Genomic DNA, 19,749 nt, shown 5'->3' with positions numbered 1-19,749 from the left:
GTCTGTTGCCAGTCTTTGCCATAAAGGTGGCCCGGCTCTGCTCATTTTGTTTTACCTGAGAGCACCTCTAAATATTAATGTGGTCTTCTCCCTGAATTACAGCCTTAAAGGCCTGCCAGCTCTCTCAGCATTTCTCTACCTGCCTCTGTTTCTCTCCTTCACATTCCCCCTCATATCTCCCTTCACCACTCTTGGCTCAGTCTTTCCACCCCAAAGGTTAATTTCTGATGATATCAGATGTGATGGGTTGTTGGCTCTCATTCTTCTCTCTCATGATTTTATGACTCTAATCCTGCCACTTGAGCAAAATCCCCTCTTTTATTTTGCCCGGTGGATGGCATTTGGAAGCATTTAGTTTAACAGAGGCGTGAAGTTGAAAGCAAACCTGACATCTATCTGAGCGATCTAGTATCAGATAAATTAATCTTATGTGATGATAACCGAGACTGAAATCTGCATGACTTTGGAGATTTAAATTTGTTGTGTCACCTGTGTCTCGCCTTCCCTTCTTATCACTGACAAATGAATCTAGTTTGATTGGGATAAACAAGCAAGCTGGCTTGGCTATGGCTGTGGCTGGGACAGGAGAAGCAATTCTGAGGATTTCCATGTGTCACATTGCTGTTTTTGAAGAGCCTCATAAGTACAACAATAGGATAATATTCAGCACACATATGCTGTCCTTCAAATACTCTCAAAATGACACCAATGATCATGAGCACTATAGTTGCTCTGAGAAGTCAGAGCTAGTAGATAATGTTTAAAGGTCCCATATTATATACAGTGAGATCCCAGACCAAGACCCACCATCCGGCCTTGCAGGACTTGATTTCTCTGAGTGTTTACCTGAAATCTGCTATATTTTTATTAGCTCACTCGGAAAACTGCTGGCCAATCAGTCAGCCAAACAGTCAGCCAGTGATTGGCTCACCAAACCTGTTTTTACAACAGAGCCCCAGAGAGCAGCCTGAGAGAGGAGAGGAACTACATTGACATGGTTTATACTTAAAACCACAAAGGTATCTTCTTATGGATCAACACTTCAAATAAAACAGCATGTAGTGTAAAATGTGGGACCTTTAAACAGACTCAAAGGCAACACAATAGCCAACAAATGAGGTGTATATTTCAACGGCTCTCTTTTCAAACTCACCCACGCCGAATAACATCATTAGTAAAGAGCCAACTACACATTTGCACCTGGAGAATACGGCAGAAAACTGAAGCTTTTATAGTGATTTCTATTTTTTTAATCCATGAGAACCCCCATTATTGTACACTCATGCCTTCAAATGCACAATTCACTTATCCAAACATTTGTCAACACATGAATCCAAATGGCATGTGCAGTATTATTACCGTCACTAATCACTGTCAACTGCATAGTCATAGCAGACATTTTGACTTCTACTTCAGTGCTCAATTATGTCTGCATGAATTATTCTTAGAGCAAAGGCAATGTTTTATGTATAATATATTATAACAGGACGTCAATTCCATGTGGATCTTACCAGTGAAACACAGAGATGATGACAAGGAAGTAAACAAGGAGGATGACAGTGATGAGGTGAAATAACTCTTTCATGTATTCAGTAAAAGTTTAGATCTGTAGGTTTATATATGACAAACAGAACACGCATGTGTGTGTATGTGTGTGTGTGTGGTGTGTGTGTGTGTGTGGTGTGTGTGTGTGTGTGTGTGTGTGTGTGTCTGTGTACTTAATGTTATTCTTGATTGCCATGGTTGCTTAGTTAAACAGTGGTGGAAATGTTAGTTAGACCATACATCATTGTGTCCTGCCAATTAGCTTTGCACCTCGCGTATCACACCAACCCCTGCCTCTCCCTATCAATTAAAATAAGCTACCTGCTCATTAATAATAGTCATAATGGCAAAATGTAAAAAGGAAGATGAAGAGGTTTTTGAAACAGATGGCTGTCTGCGTGGAAGGAGCTCCAAATCAAGCTCAGTTCAACCTTACAAACATGAGATTAAATTGTTGGAGCTGCATTATGAGAAACATGAGCAAACTTGTCGCCTCCTTTGTGTCTTACTGTGAGTTCACATTGGCAGCAGCAGCAACAAGAGACGAGGCGACCGCTGCTCATTCATTTCAGATGAGTACTGGGAGATGTGGTGCGACAGAGATGGGAGTGACAGCTGGGGGAGAGATTTCAGCGAGTTGGCAACAGGAGAAAGTCGAGCAGAGACATGGCGTAGTCACAGACACCTCGCCATTTGTGAAAGAAAAAGAAACATTTTACACATCTACGGATTTTCACTAAGTAATCAACTAATTAAATAGCTCTCAGGCCTTGAAATTTGATATACATTGAACGTTACCATTTCAAACATAGAGCCACAAAAATAAATCATACCTATGCTTTACAGCTGCGATTGTCAGTCAGGGGTATTTGTACCCCAGAGGCATTTAATTGTGCAGTTTCGAGGGGCTACGAGGAAAGATTGTTGGGTAGCTCAACCTATTTGAAAAGATTGAAATTAGGATTTGATTTAAAGGAAATGTATATCGTCATATTGAGTCAGCTGAATTCCACATGCTGCAATTGAGAGTTCATGGAAGCTAGCTGGCAAGCAAACAGAAGCATCTTATAGGTAATGGTTGAAAATGGATACAGTAGGTGCAAGAGAAAAAAGAACAGTTAAGATAGTTTGGTAAATGTAACAGATAAATGTTTGAAATAGTGAGTAATGGTTAAACAGTTTAGATGGCTGAAAGTATTGAAATGGTTCAAATAGAATGGTAAACGTAATGGATAAACAGACGAAATACTTAGCTAGCATAAAAGATAAGGTAGAAATGGTGAAGAGGCTACAAATAATGGCTAGATGTTTGAAATGGTTAGCTAAGAGTAAAAAATCCACTTGGATCTAATGATTAGTCCTATTAGCTTAGCTATTAGCTATACCGTTGCACTGCTACACTGATTAGTTGATTTGTGATGAGGTTTTTTCATTGCCTTGTTATGGTTTGGAATATATGTTGAGGCATTGTTTTTGGAATGTGTTTTAAAACTGGATGTACCACCAGCACCATTTTTGCCATTTTTGTCTGATTTGCTGTGTTGGTGGTGGTCATCAGTTGCGGTCATCAAAGGTTACAGACATTGAGTGAGAAACATAATTTTAGGGCAGTTAGGCATCACTCATGTCATAAATGTTCATTATGTCTTTATTCATTTGGCACCATTCCTTTGCCACCAAGTTACATTTTAAAAATCATAGGGATTATAAATTAAAGAATATTTTGTGAAGAATATATCTGTTGTATAAAACTGCAAAGACCCTCCAAATTCCTCCATAACCTGCATGTGCATCGTGGGTAATTCAGGGGGAGTTTGGAAGCGCATCAGAATATCTGGAGGCGTAAAAAATCCCCAGCAATAAGACTGAAATCGTAAAAGTCATTGAGGTAATAGTGGAGCAACTGATACTGATCACTCCCACTTGCAAACCCCTGCTGATTTATATTATCCTCACTTTATGCAACAAGGCTGATAAATTATTGTATTTTGTTGCTTTAAGCAGATAAAAACCATCAAAATGCTCCTGTCCCCTTAAAACTATTTTATTGCAGCCAGAATCGTCCCCGATAAAGAGTACAGAGTTCACGTTTCATGGTGGATTAACATTTAATTGTACCTTACAGTAGAACACCACCACCATAATAACATTCTCTCCACTGGTTGTCTCTCTCCATCACCTAATAGCACCGTTGGACTGCCACAGGCACAGCTGCTCTCAATTGCTGCCTGCCATTGTAATCCCGTATAACTTTGCCTGCGCACACTGTGCACTTACATATGACCCTTGACCATGAAATGATAATGAGCAGAAGCCCAAGCTTCGAACATGATTTAGACACATCATGCTACCATCATGATTATAGTATTAACATCTCTGTGTGCAGTGGGGTTGAAAAATGAGAGAGTCACAGATTAGTTGTGTAATTCCTTCTTCACACTGTCGTCCTACACACCATTCATCACGTCTAGAGAGGCGCATCTCCACACCTGCAGTCATGCTGAACCACCTCCGTCTGCGGCACCGTGAGAAGACTCCTGTTTAAGCCGATGGATTTAAGTCGGTGAAAATATGCTGGAGGTCTGAAATATGCGGCTCAGCGAGCTTTTGTCTGTTCAGAAACCCATAAGGATTCAAAAGGAAACAATATGTATTAATAATATATTGCAAAATGTATCTATCTTCAAAAGATGAAGCAAGTGACTCCTGAGAGCAGTAATGAGGATGCTGTGGGCAAAGTGAGCAAACATTCCCAAGATCATTATTCCCAAGTTAGACTCAGCCTGTGGGGAACGGCACCATGTGTTTGGTGCTGAACAAATAGCGCTGCTGAAATGTTCAGGCAGCTTAAGAATATTCTGTATTCAGCCTCCGAATGATTTTTGAATATAGCAGATTCAGCCTCTTATGCACTTGTTCTATCATTGAAACGCAGGGTATTTAGCCTGTATGCAAAAAATTGCAGCCCCCACACTCTTTTCCTGTTCCCCGTGAAAGAATTGAGACTGCGTTACCACGCATAACATAACATAACATAACATAACATAACATAACATAACTTATACTTCAAAGCGTACAGTATAGCAGGAACATATGTACGAGTACAAGTATGTCCCTTCCTATAGCTGACATTAAAAATCAAAATCCCTTACCGGGGCTTAAAAAAATCTGACATAAAGTCTTGAATGGGAATTTGCAAGATGAAACTTGCAAACAGGGCGAAGACACGTCAGAGGTGTGACAGTTAATCTTAAAATTCTTTGTCCCACCAAATGTCACAGTGGGCTCCGGGGGAGCAGCAAGCCCGAGAGTTCAGCACACACCTGTCTCTGTTTTTCTCCCTGGGCTCCTATCTTTTGATGACAAGAGGAGAGCCGACGATAGCGGGCCTTTTCTGTTCCCTGAGAGCAGACGACAGAAAGCTTTTCAGCAGACGCATGCTCACAGACCCGCTCAACCAGCCTAGCACCCGATGGCAAAGGGCACGGCGGCGACCGTTCTCGTGGTTACGGAAATAGCCCACCCCGGCTCTAACTCGTCCCCGTCCACAATCTCTGTTGAGTAAAACAGCTTGACAGGAAGATTAAGCAGGAGGGAGGGAGGGATGGAGAGGAAAAGAGAAAAAGAAAGACAAAAAAACGAAGAAAGGGTTGAGTTATGGTGGGAGGAGGAGATGGAAGAGTGCTGCTGCTTTTCTCCTTTTCAGCTGAAACAGTCTCAGGAGTTGCCCCCCAGCAATAGAGGGAGAAAAGCATGATGAATAATTAACTTCGAGAAATGTCACAAGCGGCAAAGAGGAGTGTAATCATTTCTCTGTTGGGTTTAGAGATCTGTTTTTTGTTCTTTTCCTCTATGCCCTGTAGTGCTGCGCTGTACGCTGAGACAGTGAGCGCAGGACTGCAACCCGTCCCCTAAAAGCATCCAATACATTTCCCTACATACTTTTCAAATAAAAGCAAATAAATCATTAATATTTGGGCCTTTTAGCAGCATCACAGAGACATCTCACAGAGGTCTTCTACATTTTTAATCAAGTCATTGATGTCAGTCTCATTAGCTGTAAAATCACATTTAAGGAGCAGAAATCTCTGGTGGTAATGGTTTAATCAATGTCAGGAAGGCTCGAGATTTGTTTCTCTTTAGTTCTGGAGAACACAACATGCCCTCTCAGAATGAATAAAAGATAAAAATGACAAATTACTGTCTTCATGTTCTAAACAAGCTACATTTGTCCTCTTTCGTATAGCCCTCAGAAGTGTGAAAATAAGTTATGGATTGCCATGACCTAGTTTAATGAGGTAATTGCAGATATATATTGTCATTTTCAATAGATGTATTACCAAAGAGACCCAATGGTATGCTCCCGCATGTATGAGCGTGTCCTAAATACAATCGCAGCCTGCTTTTCATGTGTAGCACAGAGGATGAAAATGGACATGATGAAGATAATGTTTAGCTTCTAGCGTTAAGACCATGGAGCCTCGCAGCTCTGTTGTTAGCAAACAGTGTAAAGGAGATGGTAACGACACGGATGATTTAATGGCAAAGAATGCTTAAAGATTTCTGTCCCGTCAATGTGCTTGTTAATCAGGTACACTCCAAATGAGATTCCTTATCAGTAAACACATTGATTGCTCAAAATGAGATGCTGATTTTTGCCAGTGTTATTTATCTTCTACTGAGATGACACTGAGTAATTGCGCTTCTATACCACAGGTTGTGTGATATGCAGATTTATCTGAAGGAAAAAGTTTAAAAAGATTGCAACCTATTGAGGGATTGTTGTTTGAAATGTTGGATAACACTATCAGGTTTCAAAAAATGTGCGCGCATTGTATGCTTAAGGAAACTGTATCTCGGGGCAGGGCTGGATTAGCCCAACAGGGGGCTCCAGGACAACAGTGAGCTTTGGGCCTCTTTTAAGTCACACACACACACACACACACACACACATGCACACACACACACACACACAATTTGCCCAAAGTCATAGAAAGCTATTCGGTATTACTGCCCCAGGTATGTTGCATAATTAGTTTGTGATAATTTGACTAAACACATTGGTTTAAGAATATGCACTATGTAGGAGGTATTAAGTATTAATATTGAAATATTAATAGGTATAAAACTAGATTTTGACACAGGGCCCCTTTTCAAGACTTGAATAGTAGAAAAGAAATACAGGAGCGACCTGGGCCTTTACACCCTGGTGCTTTCAGGGCCCCTGAGGGCCTGGGTTTCTAATCCAGCCTCGACTCAAGGTCTATGAGACAGCTTCACAGCATACTGGTAGTGTGATTTGTTGGTCAAAGTATACTCTAATTATTTCCCCACACTTACTCTTACATGAATACACATCACATCTGGTCGATGAGGCAGTGTTTTTTTCTCATAATATAACATTTTATGTTTTTTCATTATCTGTTGCTTTTTAATAAACATGAGGTCAAAACTTTCATTTGCCCAATACTTTGGTTTAAAACTAATATTCCCATCATCCTCAGCTGTACTCTGCTTAGTACTAATTAGCGAATGATAGCATGCTAACATGCTGAAATGAGATAGTGTTAGCATGCGGATGTTAGCAGTTAGCTCAAAGTGCTATAATAGCTTTAGACTCCTTGGTTAACATACAGTTCTCCTGCAGCAATGGGAATTAAAAAAAAAGCCTTGAGAGTTGGTGCAAACAATTCCCACAGGTTGATAACTTAAAAAACCCTCTGTCTGTACGAAGGCAGTGTTGGAACAAAATGTGTTACTGCACCCTCTGATGCATTATAGAACTATACTGTTCTGCAGGAGGCAGCACTGTATATTGCTTTTAGGATGGTGAGGGGGAAAAAAGACGGGCAACAAAGGAAGACAGACCGGTTGGTCAGGGGTTCATCCCACAGCAAGATAATGACCCAAAATGACGGAAGAGCAGCACAGTCTCCAGACTTAAACCTCATCAAGCTGGTTCGGGATGAACTGGACAGGAGGTGAAAGCAAAGCAGCCTGCAAGTGCAACACATTTGTGGGAACTTCTGCAGCAGTGTTGGGATGTACATATACATAGTGTAATAATAACAATAATAATTAAAATAATAACAATAATGATGAAAAGAAGAAGAAGAATGTGCTGCAAACATAAAAACAAGTTAGAGTGCGCACCAAGACAAACACCAATTAAAAATAATGGACCTTAATATGACCCAGATATAAAGCTTGTCAGAATAAAGGCAGTAAAGAATAGATACCCTAATTGCCCATCTAAAGCGCGTAGGAGGACAGGAGCTTTTTGACTCTGTGCTAAGCTTCCATTTAATGGCAAATCAGTAAGAAGAGGAAGAGAGTCTCTCCCCAACGGAGCAATCAGCATGTTAATACTGAAGCAAAACACCTCAAAATTCTCCCTTGTATTAAACCCATTTTAAATAACCCAACAATAGCATTTAATTAACAGGGAGTTACACCTGAGCATTTAGATTTTAACCAAAGAAGTCTCTGCCGTTATTTCACTTGTCTCCCTCCTTAATTATTCTGAATTAGAGTCTCGCTGAGATTCTCTGGGGCTTTAATTAGAGTGTGAATTAAAGTTATGTAAATACAGTTTGGAGCCACAGAGTCTTTAAATAGAGTTGTGTTGCATCTGGTATATTTTTCTTTTTTTTCTGAAAGAGAAAACAAGTCTTTCTTTTGAAGTTTGTCAAATCACTCTAGGGTACTTTTCCCTTAGGTGCTTGTGTGGATTGATACTTTTTCCTCAGAGGGCTACGACAGAAAAAACTATTTCTGCAAGTGAGCCATTTTTGTTTCTATGAATGCACGTGGAAAATGTGTTGCATTTCTCATGTGTGTGAGTGTGTGTGTGTGTTTCTGTGTGTAACTCTTCTTTGCATGTGTACTTGAGTATTTATATTCTTGTATAAGAATAAACTGGAAACTGGTACATACAAAGTTACCTGTGGAAGAATGTATTAATGACTGAGTCCTCCTCCAATTCACTGATCCACTGTGAAAATGAAAAGAGCGGGATCAACCTCCCATTGGGCTAGATTAAATCCAAACTAAGTGCCTGGGCCCAGACTGCAAGCTTCTGTCTCTGAATAATAATGGGTTCTTTCAGCTGTGTTTGTCATCAAATTAGCCCTCAACTTCAGACAAGGTGCTCTCAGAGTGCAATTCTCGCACAACGGCGGAATTCAAATTAGGCAAAGTCAGTTTGAGGTTTGTAAGCTTTAAAAGGGAGAATGAGTTTCATTTGTGAAGGTGATGATTGCCGTAGGAGGTAAAATGACAGCGTTGAGGTCCATAAAAACACCTTCCTTCCTGTGGTGCGGCTGCTTTCATGCTGATTCTGAGTAACATTACAGGAGAGAAAGTAAAACAAACCTTTAGCCAGCGATTGCAGCCTACAGCTTCCCCCAAATGCTCCAAATCCAACCCTCGTTCTTAACCAAGGAGCCTTTGAAGCTCCTCCATCAGTGCACGCTTTCAAATGCTGTTTCTTTCTTGTGTCCCAAACAAACACTCTAAATGTATAGAGTGCATTTGTAAGCATGGAGCAGGGCTGGTTAACAGAGTCTTGAGGCTGAGTTCACTTTTTGTTTGTCTTCCTGCCTTGGATTTTGTGTTCAAGCGACCCAGGTTGAGTTCCTCCTGCTCATCTCTGCCTGACACACTATTCCTCTTGTAGCTTTGATCAACCCAGGAGAGGGAAACTTGCCCTGGGAAGCACCATCACTCCAACGCAGCAGGGGCAAACGTGGAGCAGGAGGGGGCAAGGAAGAAGGGATGGAAACCTTTTTTTCCCCTCTGGCACTTAATGTCTTAAACAGTCTTTCTGAGGGATTGAGCAACAATTAAAAGATCGGTTGGGGGCATCCAAGATGGAAAGTTTGAATCTTACAAAGTTGAGACAGGAGGATGGGAACGCAACAACAACAACAACACACAATCAAGGATTTTTAAAAACATACTTTTCCTCCAACAAACATATATAGTCATGACTATGATATACAAATTGTTTTTAATCGAAGGTGTTTCTTTAATGAGCTGGGACATAACACTTAATTATACCAAAAGTTAATTGGGATTAAATGAACATATTTTTTTCCAATAAAACAAATTAGTTTTACATGCATAACCACAAACCTCTTTGACTCAGTCATATGCATCTAGCTATTCCTGCTATAGAGAAATTGCACTAATGATGACTCCAACCACGTGTTACACCTCTTTTTTGATAGTAAATATAGAGCAGAGCTGTTTTTTCTCTCTCTCTCTCCTGAACCGACCTGAGGGGAACTGAAATTATCACATTAGGGGAGTAGCAGGAGCGAGAGAGAGAGAGAGAGAGAGTGAGAGAGAGTAGTGTGAATTCTGTATCTGTTCATTATCAAGAGGCCACAGATGTTGTTGACCTTGCTGTTAAATTTTAAATTTCTTTCTTCGCTATTAAAACGATAACTTTAATATGAAGTCAGGTCACTGTCACTGATGTTCAGAGACAGCAGGGGGAATTAATCTTAAATTTAGACGTGTTTTTTTTCACAGGGTAGAAATACCTTCTCATGTGGAGGAATGAGACTTGGTTCATGAAGCAATTCACTGTCCTGGATAAGACTGCGAAGTCCTGCTAGCCAGTATTAGCATTCACAGTTCAACCTTTCTTATTGAAGATTTTTTTTTCTTTTTGAGATTTAATCTTTTTAAAAGGTTTTTAACAACACACCGAAACAGATAACCTTGTGAACTTTTTACTACTACTTACTACTACTACTATTTTACAGCATCTCTTTCATCCAGGACACTCCTCCTCCTCCTCCCCCCTCTGCCGCACAGTGGTTTGGTCCACTGCCTCCTTGTCCTAGAAAAGCTTGGAAGCAATTCCAGACAAATTCACAATCTTTAACTGCCAGGACAGGCTATAGAATTTGGTTAACCAGGGCTAATTTGGTTCTTTCTGCCAAATGTAGCTATACACATTTAGAACATACTTAATGTGATTTGATACCTATATTTAGTAGTGGGATGTCAATAAAAATGCTCTGATATAAATATGTTGCCGTAAAAGATACAACAAACAGTTTTTTCCTGGTTCCAGCTGCATGTCAGTATGAAAGAAACCTTAATCGTTTGTGGCATTCTCTCATTTAAAAAAAAAAAGAGAAAATCACCTATATTGATTCAGTGGCTTCAACTTGCCTCTCCATCCTCACTGCAAACAGCAGACGCTCCGCACACTTTTGAAACTCTAATCTTGTTTTGGAAAGAAACCCTACACATGCAAGCGGAGACTCTAAATGGGACAAAAACCATATTACATCTTATTTCCAGAAAATGTTCGGCGTTGAGAGGCTTCTGAAATAGCCCCATATTGTTTGCTGAGAACAATGGTAGTACCTTGTAATGGATTGTTTTGGTCTGTGTCTCGCTCTTTTCTTTCCCTGCAGGCCTGAAGCAGATCCATGCCCTGTCCATCCAGGGGAACTATGAGCTACGTATCGACTTGGAGGACTTTGAAAATAGCACTGCTTATGCCCAGTATGGTACCTTTGGAGTGGGCCTCTTTTCAGTGGACCCTGATGATGATGGATACCCTTTGACTGTAGGAGACTATTCTGGCAATGCAGGTATGTATACTCAGTGAACTAGTTACTACTTTGCTGGCAAGAATTTCTGTGCAGATATTCTGATGAGTCGATGCTATTTTTGCATTAGCACTTTTTTTTTTTTTTTTTCATTTAACCTAATTATGAATGCAGAAGTCACAGGAGTGTGGTAAAGCCAACCACCAGCATGTGCTGCCTTCTAGACAAACAACAGTATGTTATTTTTACAGTGCAGTAGGAGTGTCCACTTGTTAAACCATGCAGACAGTTGCACAGTAAGAGGACTGCTGGTGTCTGTGTCTCTGCTCCCCAACCATCAGATTCAAGCCAGCTACCTGTCACCTTGATTAAATTACTGCCAATTAATTGCACTGCTTGACCTGCAGCGTAAACAAAAACCTGCCGTTGAAATGAAGAAGCAATTTAAAGAACCTTTGGGAGCTCTGCTCTGAGAACACAGAGAGAATGGGGACAGATATGAGAGATGGAGCAGGGACGAGAAGAGTGGAAGGAGGGAGAGCAGGAGGGTTGGAAGAATCTAGGGTGGAGGATTGAAGGGGACAGGTGTGAAAGAAGAAGAGGGGAGCAGAAGAGAGGAAGAGGTTAATGAATAAGAGGGTAGAGGTATCTAAGGGACAGAGTAAAGGAAGGAAACCAGAGGGGAAGGAAAAATGTGTTGTGTGCGTTAACAGCTTTTTTGCCCAGATATCTGTGTGTTTCCTAAAGAGTCCAGTAATAATGCTCCCGGCCTGTCCTCAGCATGGCCTGACCTTGAACTCATCTGCTTGCTAAACGTTTGAATCCAGTCAAATTAAGGGTACTCAAACTCTATCCGGATGCTCGTGTCCTCACCTCAGCTTCCCTCCAGGCAGTCCTACTGTTATTATTGTTATTAGTTTTACTTTGCTGTGCAGTGGCTGCTCTCCGATCAGCTGACAGGTGCTCATTTGGGCTGGGAGCAGCTGGATCTTAATGGGCATCTGCCAGCCCCCAGCCACCAAGGTGACATCCCATGCCTTGAGCTTTTAAGCATTTCTTTTTTTCTTCCTCCACTTACCTCTTTTCTACATCCTCTGGACATCATCCCGTTGTTGACGCCACTGAGCTGTTCTCTTCTTTTTTTTCTCCCCCACTATTTCTTTTCTCCTAATGTCGAGCAGCACACAACATGAATATCAGGCAAGCCTGTCAGATTATTTTTCCCGCTGACTGGTTACCATGGTAATGCCAAATGGAGAGCAGAGTAGGACAGAGCGAGAGGGTAAGGAGCTGGGCGGCCACATCCTGGGCAATTAAGGCCTGTTTGATGCCCTGACGAGCTGTTAGCCATCACCTGATGGCTGGTGAGCGGTCTTTCATTCTGCTCTCAGCTTTATCCTTCTATTCACTTCTGGTCACAGCGTGAAGCCTGCTTTGGAAAGAAAGAAAGGACAGAGAGGGAGGGGAGGTATGGGGAGGTTATTGAACATTATGAGCTCTCTGAACATCCATTTGCTGAAAACTTTGAGTCTACCGCAGTGTCTGAAGGATGCTGCTTTCATTTTATTTGTAAGCCTCTAAGAGTAGTAGCTTGCAAAGCATTTATCGATGCGGAGAATTTGGCAGTGAGAAATCTTTATATAGTGAGTAGATCTTTTCAGCTCTGCTATTTGATTGTGGAGATCAGCCTCACCAATGCAGACCATGATTAAGGGCACTTAGGTGTTGCAACTTGCCTGTGCCGCATTCCTGCAGTAGTCTTACATCACTGTCATATCCAGGATGCAGGAAAGAACCCCCCCCCCCCTCATTGACTATTATGTGTACTTTATATCACTGCCACTTACAAAAATACCTAAAAGATGCAAAACTCAAATCAACATATGTGAGAAAGTCCTTTAAATATGTATTTTTCTCTCCTCTTAAAACATTTTTGTCTGTTCACTGACAGACATCCTGATGAAATCATCGGGTGGGTGTTATTAAAAAGAGGGAGATAAAAAGGTCACCACAGAACCTTTTGATAAATTGGCTACAAATCCATCTGACCTCCTGCTTTAGATAATGAGACACAGCACTCTGGAGAACTGTGGAGCTTTATTTTTTTTATTCTATTATCTCCCTCTGTTTAGAGAAATGATTAATTAAAAAGTCTTATGCCATTTTGAAGTTAATCACTTGTGGATATGCGTAATTACTGGTTTCCAGTATCAGATCCAAGAGCATGTTGGAGAAGATACAATAGCCGTTTAAAAAGTTCATTTTTTTCTTTCATCTCCCAGCTGAGGTTGTTTCATACATCTAAATGAACCTGTATCTATATATATGTACTGACACATTCAAATTTTGTTGCACACCTTTTCCCACCATAGGTGACTCTCTACTGAAGCACAACGGGATGAAATTCACCACCAAAGACCGGGATAACGACCACTCGGAGAACAACTGCGCCTCCTTCTACCATGGTGCCTGGTGGTACCGCAACTGCCACACCTCTAACCTTAACGGCCAATACCTGCGTGGTCAGCACACCTCCTATGCCGACGGCATCGAGTGGTCCTCCTGGACTGGCTGGCAATATTCACTCAAGTTCTCTGAGATGAAGATACGGCCAACCCGTGATCCTGAGAATAAATGAAACTGACAAAAGAGAAAGAAAGAAAAAAAAAACAAAAAGAAGAAATTTTTGAAACATTACAAACCAGACAGCTAGGCAGAATTACTTGTCTTGATATTGTTTATTCACTAAAACATACCTCTTTGAGTTTAGTTGACTCTGCTGTTTGCCTCCTGATGTCTCTCTTCCTTCTTGCTCCTCTTCCTCTCATCACTCAGCTACTAGTCATGCTGGCTGCCATAATCCTTCCCCTGGTTCCTTTCTTTAAACAATAATGTATTCGTGATGCCCTTATTTTTGATCACTCAGTTCACACAAAACAGCACACCAGCGCCCTGAGCCCACAGTCCACTGCGCTAGCTTTACTCAGTCTGACATGGTGGTCCAAGCATCCCCTGCAGAATCACACATCAGTGATTTCCTCCTGTCATGTAACTCTGACCTCCCATCTGTGCTGACATGGCACTTAGACCGGAGTTCAGTTTCACTGCCCGTCGCTATGTTATCTGTGAATGGAGAGGATTGCTCCGAAAAATGACAAACCCCTTCACAAAATATGAACAGGAGATACCCCCCCACCCCCCTGCAAGGGAAGTCTAGCATTTCACCAGTGAGATGGGAAAGTGGGGTTGTGCACTGCTGTATGTCACATTTACATCCTTGTGAGTAAGAACCAGCAGGATAGTGTCAAGAAGTGCAGGGTCTCAGATAATGAGCGGGGGAGACTGAGAGAGAGAGAGAGAGAAAGAGAGAGTACGAGGTAACAATTTGACAAGTTAAATTAGTCGAAATGAAAAGGGGTTTGAAAGAGTGAATCAAAGAGGAGAAGTGGAAGAAGAAGAGGAGGTGCAGATGAGAAAGAGAAATGAGGAAAAAGAATGCAACAACGGAGGATCTCATTCATCTGACTTGGGCCATTAGGGAGCATATTGGGCACTTTGTCTGATCTGCCTGCCAGCTGACTACTGGCCAACTGATGCAGCACTCACAGATGGTAACCCAGCACTTTTTTTTGTATGTGTGTGAGTGAGCGCGTGCGTGTGTGTGTGTGCGCATGTGTGTGTGTGTGTGCGCATGTGTGTGTGTGTGTGCATGCACGTGTGTGTGTGTGTGTGTGTGTGTGTGTGAGAGAGAGTTTACGACGGAGAAAGACAGACAGACACAGCTCTCTAATACAATCAATTTCCTGTCATGAGTTCAGCAGAGCATCTCGATTGACTACAGTGTTTAGCACAGACTGACTAGAGGTGATGCATGGCTAGCATACCTTCACTCTCTCCATTGAAGTAATTAACACGAAATAACAAAGCCTCTAATGTATGTACATGTCATAAGAAGGAAAACTGATAACAATCTGAGGGGGGGCCACAGAATGAGTGGCAAATCAAGACTGTCTCATGTTCTTATTTTCTTGGACCTGTTGAGAAAATGATGCATTTTTTTTCTTTGCCAACAACACCCCTCCCCCCATTCCCACCTGTATGGTTTGTGCTCTGTTTTGTGAATTTTATTTTTTTTTTCCTTTCCAGCTGATTGTTGTGGGATGTGTTTGTGTGACACAGTTTCACTTGTCATGCAAACAGGGAGTAAGTTGCTGTAAAATAAGATTTGACGCGCTCAAACACTGTCGTTTTTCTTTTCAGTAGGAATTCTACAATGTGTTATGGCAGAAACAAAATTGCCTAAAGCAAACAAAAAAAGATTGAAAGAAAAAGAAAAAATATTATGAATAAAAAAAAAAACCGTGGGCGGAAAATAGTGCAATTCCAATTTTTCTGTTTCTTTCTCTCTCTTTTTTTTTTTTTAAATCGGTGAATCAACTTTTTTGCAGTTTCACCGAGTTTCTTTGGATGTACTAAAAGCTTTAAAAATATCTGTAGATTTTATTGTACAGTGTGTATGACTTTTAGAGCATGTGAATCTGTTTTCTTACTATGCTAAAACACAAAGAGAACTGAAGCACATGGACTTGACTAAATCCACTGGTGAAAAAAAAACAAAAAAACAAGTGAAATGAGATGTATTTACAGAACTTTTATCCCCTTCCTCTACCTGAGCGACAGGTGGGAGCAGCCCGCGCTGCTCTGAAGGTCGAATGTGAATGAAAAGGAGGAATGTTGATTATCCCTGGAGCACACGCCCGTTCAAACCTGCAGCACAAATATACAAGGGCACAATATGAGAGAGATCTGGATTCTCTTGGCACATTTGCTGGACATAATGCGATCTTCTCCTGAAGTCCTGAGTGGCACTGGGAGACGGTTTTGAATGTGTGCTGAAGGGCAGCGCCCCAGCTGACCGTGAGTTAACGTGTAGCCCAGCAATGTTGCACTCAATACCTCGGACACTAGAACAGCTGTGAGGTTTTTCTGTCATCACCGACGCTTGGATGGAGGGATCTCCCACTGCTGCGTGTTTTCCGCAGAACCTCGGCTGTGGACGTTCAGCTGAACGCCATGTCCAGGTGGACCATAGTGCTACCCCTGTTCAACATGAAAGCACAGACACATGTTACAAATACTTGCTGATGTTATTATGGCACAGAGTATGAGGTATGATAATGTCAGAAAATATGGAAAATTTTAAGTTGGATATGTATGAAGCCACTTAAGGAGAAGGAACTGGACTGTGTGAGAACGTATGCAAGTGTGTGTGTGTGTGTGTGTGTGTGTGTGTGTGTGTGTGTGTGTGTGTGTGTGTGAGAGAGAGAGTGAGTGTGCACATGTGTGCGTCTACAGTGTCTCTGTGTGTATACATATATGCACATGCTTTGGTTTGTACATGCCGATGTGCATGAGCCAGATGAGAGTGGGAGGCTGAGTGTGTCTCTCTGTGGAATTTTAAAGTCATGTGATGCTTATGTACAACTTGCCTCCCCTGCTATTTGTGTTGATAACAGAGAGATTTACATAATTATAATGAACTATTACTTATTGTGATTGTGAACCCCATTAGAGTGGACACCAACTTCTGGTACTGTGTTGAACTGCGCTCGTACTCTAAATCCCCCCTCCCCGAAGAACCCACTCCCAAAATCTTTATTCACCTCAACACAACATTGTGCTCATTGTATATGTTAATGCTATGTTGCCCTTTGTTATTTAAATGTAGAGACGAGTATTATTTGCCATACCCTTTGTGTGTGTTTGTTGAGTGAATGCCTTTATACTCACGCTCTCTGCTGCAGCTTTGCTAAGTCTCCAACGGAAGAGATGATAAAAGAGTGAAATCAGAGGCTCTAATCATTCGCTCATTACAGTGCATCAGCACCCTCCTGATCGATCCCCCCGGTCCCCAAACCTTCTATCTTTCTTACTGTGTACCTCCTTAATTGCCTTAGCCTCTGCTGCCAATTCCCCCTCACTCCACACCTCCTAAATTCTCCTCTCTCCTCCCCACACAGCTCCACACTCCCAGCCTCTTTATTGCTCTGCTTTTTTGCCCCCCTCCCCCCAATTCCTTCAGTCCCAGCGCAGAACTAACTCTGTTTTCTTTCTTTTCTTTTCTTTTTTGGTGAAGTACTATAGATTGTTTTCGCTGAATCTTGATAATGTGTTTTAATGTTCTTGTCAACATTTAATAAACATTCACATTTTATAAATGGGGAATACCCTGAAGTGTGTGTGTGTGTGTGTGTGTTTCTGCCTACCCCTGTGCATCCATGCATTCTTATGACAATGCAAGTGTGAGTTTGTTTTTAATCAGAAAATGCTGAGTTGATCAAGCCGAACAAACAATGAACATGTAGTTTAGTCTTTTACCCGACAAAAGATAACCATGTTAATGTTTTGGAACATCAAGCACAATAGAGTAACAACAGAACATGCAGTTTGGTGTGAAAAGTAGCATAAGCACGCCTGGAATGTAGAAATGCTTTAGGTCTTAAGGGGCCGTGCTGATAGCTTTGGCTTCATTTGCAGACCTTTTCAGATACCATCTACTGTAACTTTTCTGCAACAGAGGTAAATTGAATTCTATTTATGGAGCTCAAAGATTTAAAACCATTGCATGACTTTCAATGTCCCAGTCACTATTGATATCCCACAGAATCCCAATGAAAACTAAATGACAGCTCATTTTGCGTGGAGCTGTCATCACCAAGAACAAGATTATGCAGCATCACTGCCTGCATAGAAATTTATTCAAAATATTTGAATAAAGATAATAACAATAAGGCAAGAGGAGATATCAGAGGTAATTAAAGAGCTTTTAATTAGCTTCTCCTAAAATCATGCACTATCTTAATTTTCACAGCTAAGTGGCCGTGGCCCCGCTGATAAGTAGCAACATGGGTGGAATTTTTCAGGACGATCCAAGGAACCACTAGAAAGTCTATTAAGTTCAAGTATCAACTGATATTTGGGCTTTCAAAGTGGCCCGTAGATATTTAAGGTGTGCGTGAGAGCAAAGTTAAGAGGTTATGTTTAAAAATATGATCAATGGAGGGAGGAACATTGGCTCATTTATTAGCAGCAAGTGATACAAAGGATATAACAAGAGCGTAGGTTTGCAAATGGATGGTAGGGACAGGACCCAACCAATATTTTCAGAGGGCAGAATTGACCCAAAGAATATATGCGTGAACTCGTTTGCATTATGTTTGGAGTGAAGTCATAATAGGCTAATATGACTTTTTATACTTTACTATACTGACTTTTTGTGCCTTACTATAGACTGTATACTATGACGTTTCATGATGTTTTATGCCTCACCATACTATGACTTTTTTTTTTGCTTTAAGATACTATGACGTTTTTATGAGTTTTTATTCCTTCCTATACTATGAGGTTTTTCTGACATTTTTGGCCTTATGATAAAATGACGTTTTTGTGACTTTTTATGCCTCACTATACTGGGACGTTTTTAGGACTTTGTGTTCCTTATTATACTATGATGTGTTTAGACATTTTTATGTCTTAATATATTAGGATCTTTTTATGACTTACCAACCTTAACTTGAACACCATCGTAGTGCGGTGGTTACCTTACTATATTATGATGTTTTTTGACGTTTTTATGCCTTACTATAGTATTATGTTTTTTTGCCTTATTATACTTTGACATTTTTATGACTTTTTTTTGCCCTACTATTTTATGACGTATTTATGAGTTTTCATGCCTAACTATAGTATTATGTTTTATTGCCTTATTATACTATAATGACGTTTTTTTGTGACTTATTATATTCTGACGTTGTCTGCCTTAATATACTAGGATTTTTCTATACCCTACTATACTAAGACTTTTTATGCCGTACTATACAATGACTTATTTATGCCTTCCTATAATATGACGTTTATGACGTTATGACATGATTGATCCTGATTGTCTGTTGTCAGTCTGATCATGTATGCACTTGTCTGTTACTGTGCTGCAGAGTATAACACACTGTACTGAACAAAAATTCCACCGGCTTTGGTTGTGTGGCTAATAAACAATTTTCATTTTGAATTGAATGACTATGTGTAAATAGGATTAGTGCAGCTTTAACACTCTATTTGTTTATAATGGCCAATAAACCTGTGTCAGGGGTGTCTGCATACACTATCTTATTACAAGAAGACACCAGTCAATCAGAAGCAACAATCTTTGGTGATCTTAGTTCTCTTTTTGTTTCATACTTTCAATAACATATCTGAGATGTGATAAACATTTGAATCATTCTGGCTTATAACAGACAGCAGGCTGCCAGTTGAACATATCTATGATGGGTAAAATGTTAAATCAAATAAACTGTTGGATATCAATTACAGCAATGGTTGGTTCAGTGAAGCCAAATAAATTCATACCCTGTCATTGAAGTCATTACAGCTTACTGTAAACCTTTAAAAAGAACATAAATGAGATGTCACATTGTTGTATAAATAAATACTGTACCTGTGATGCCACAGAAATGGTGACTGAAACAAATATTCACATGTTCATAATCAGTTCCCAGTAATTTATTCACATTTTTGTCACAGAGATGAAATCAGCTTCCCCACCATAATTCTCCAAAGCCTCAGCAGCATA

General features: G+C 40.7%; 1 protein-coding gene across 3 annotated transcripts in view; it reads left to right on the top strand.

Annotated features, from left to right (window-relative positions):
* Positions 1–17,354, top strand: part of fibcd1b (fibrinogen C domain containing 1b) — a 98,662-nt gene extending 81,308 nt beyond the window's left edge. For all 3 annotated transcript variants that reach the window (XM_056403593.1, XM_056403594.1, XM_056403595.1), the window contains 2 exons: positions 10,983–11,162; positions 13,493–17,354. In XM_056403593.1, the coding sequence (XP_056259568.1) occupies positions 10,983–11,162; positions 13,493–13,758 (446 nt within the window). In that variant the 3' untranslated portion in view covers positions 13,759–17,354. The remainder of the gene's footprint in view (positions 1–10,982; positions 11,163–13,492) is intronic.
* Positions 17,355–19,749: the final 2,395 nt, after the last annotated feature.

Source organism: Seriola aureovittata, chromosome 18, assembly GCF_021018895.1.
Source record: "Seriola aureovittata isolate HTS-2021-v1 ecotype China chromosome 18, ASM2101889v1, whole genome shotgun sequence".
Taxonomy (NCBI): domain Eukaryota; kingdom Metazoa; phylum Chordata; class Actinopteri; order Carangiformes; family Carangidae; genus Seriola; species Seriola aureovittata.
This window is presented reverse-complemented; position numbering and strand designations above follow the sequence as displayed.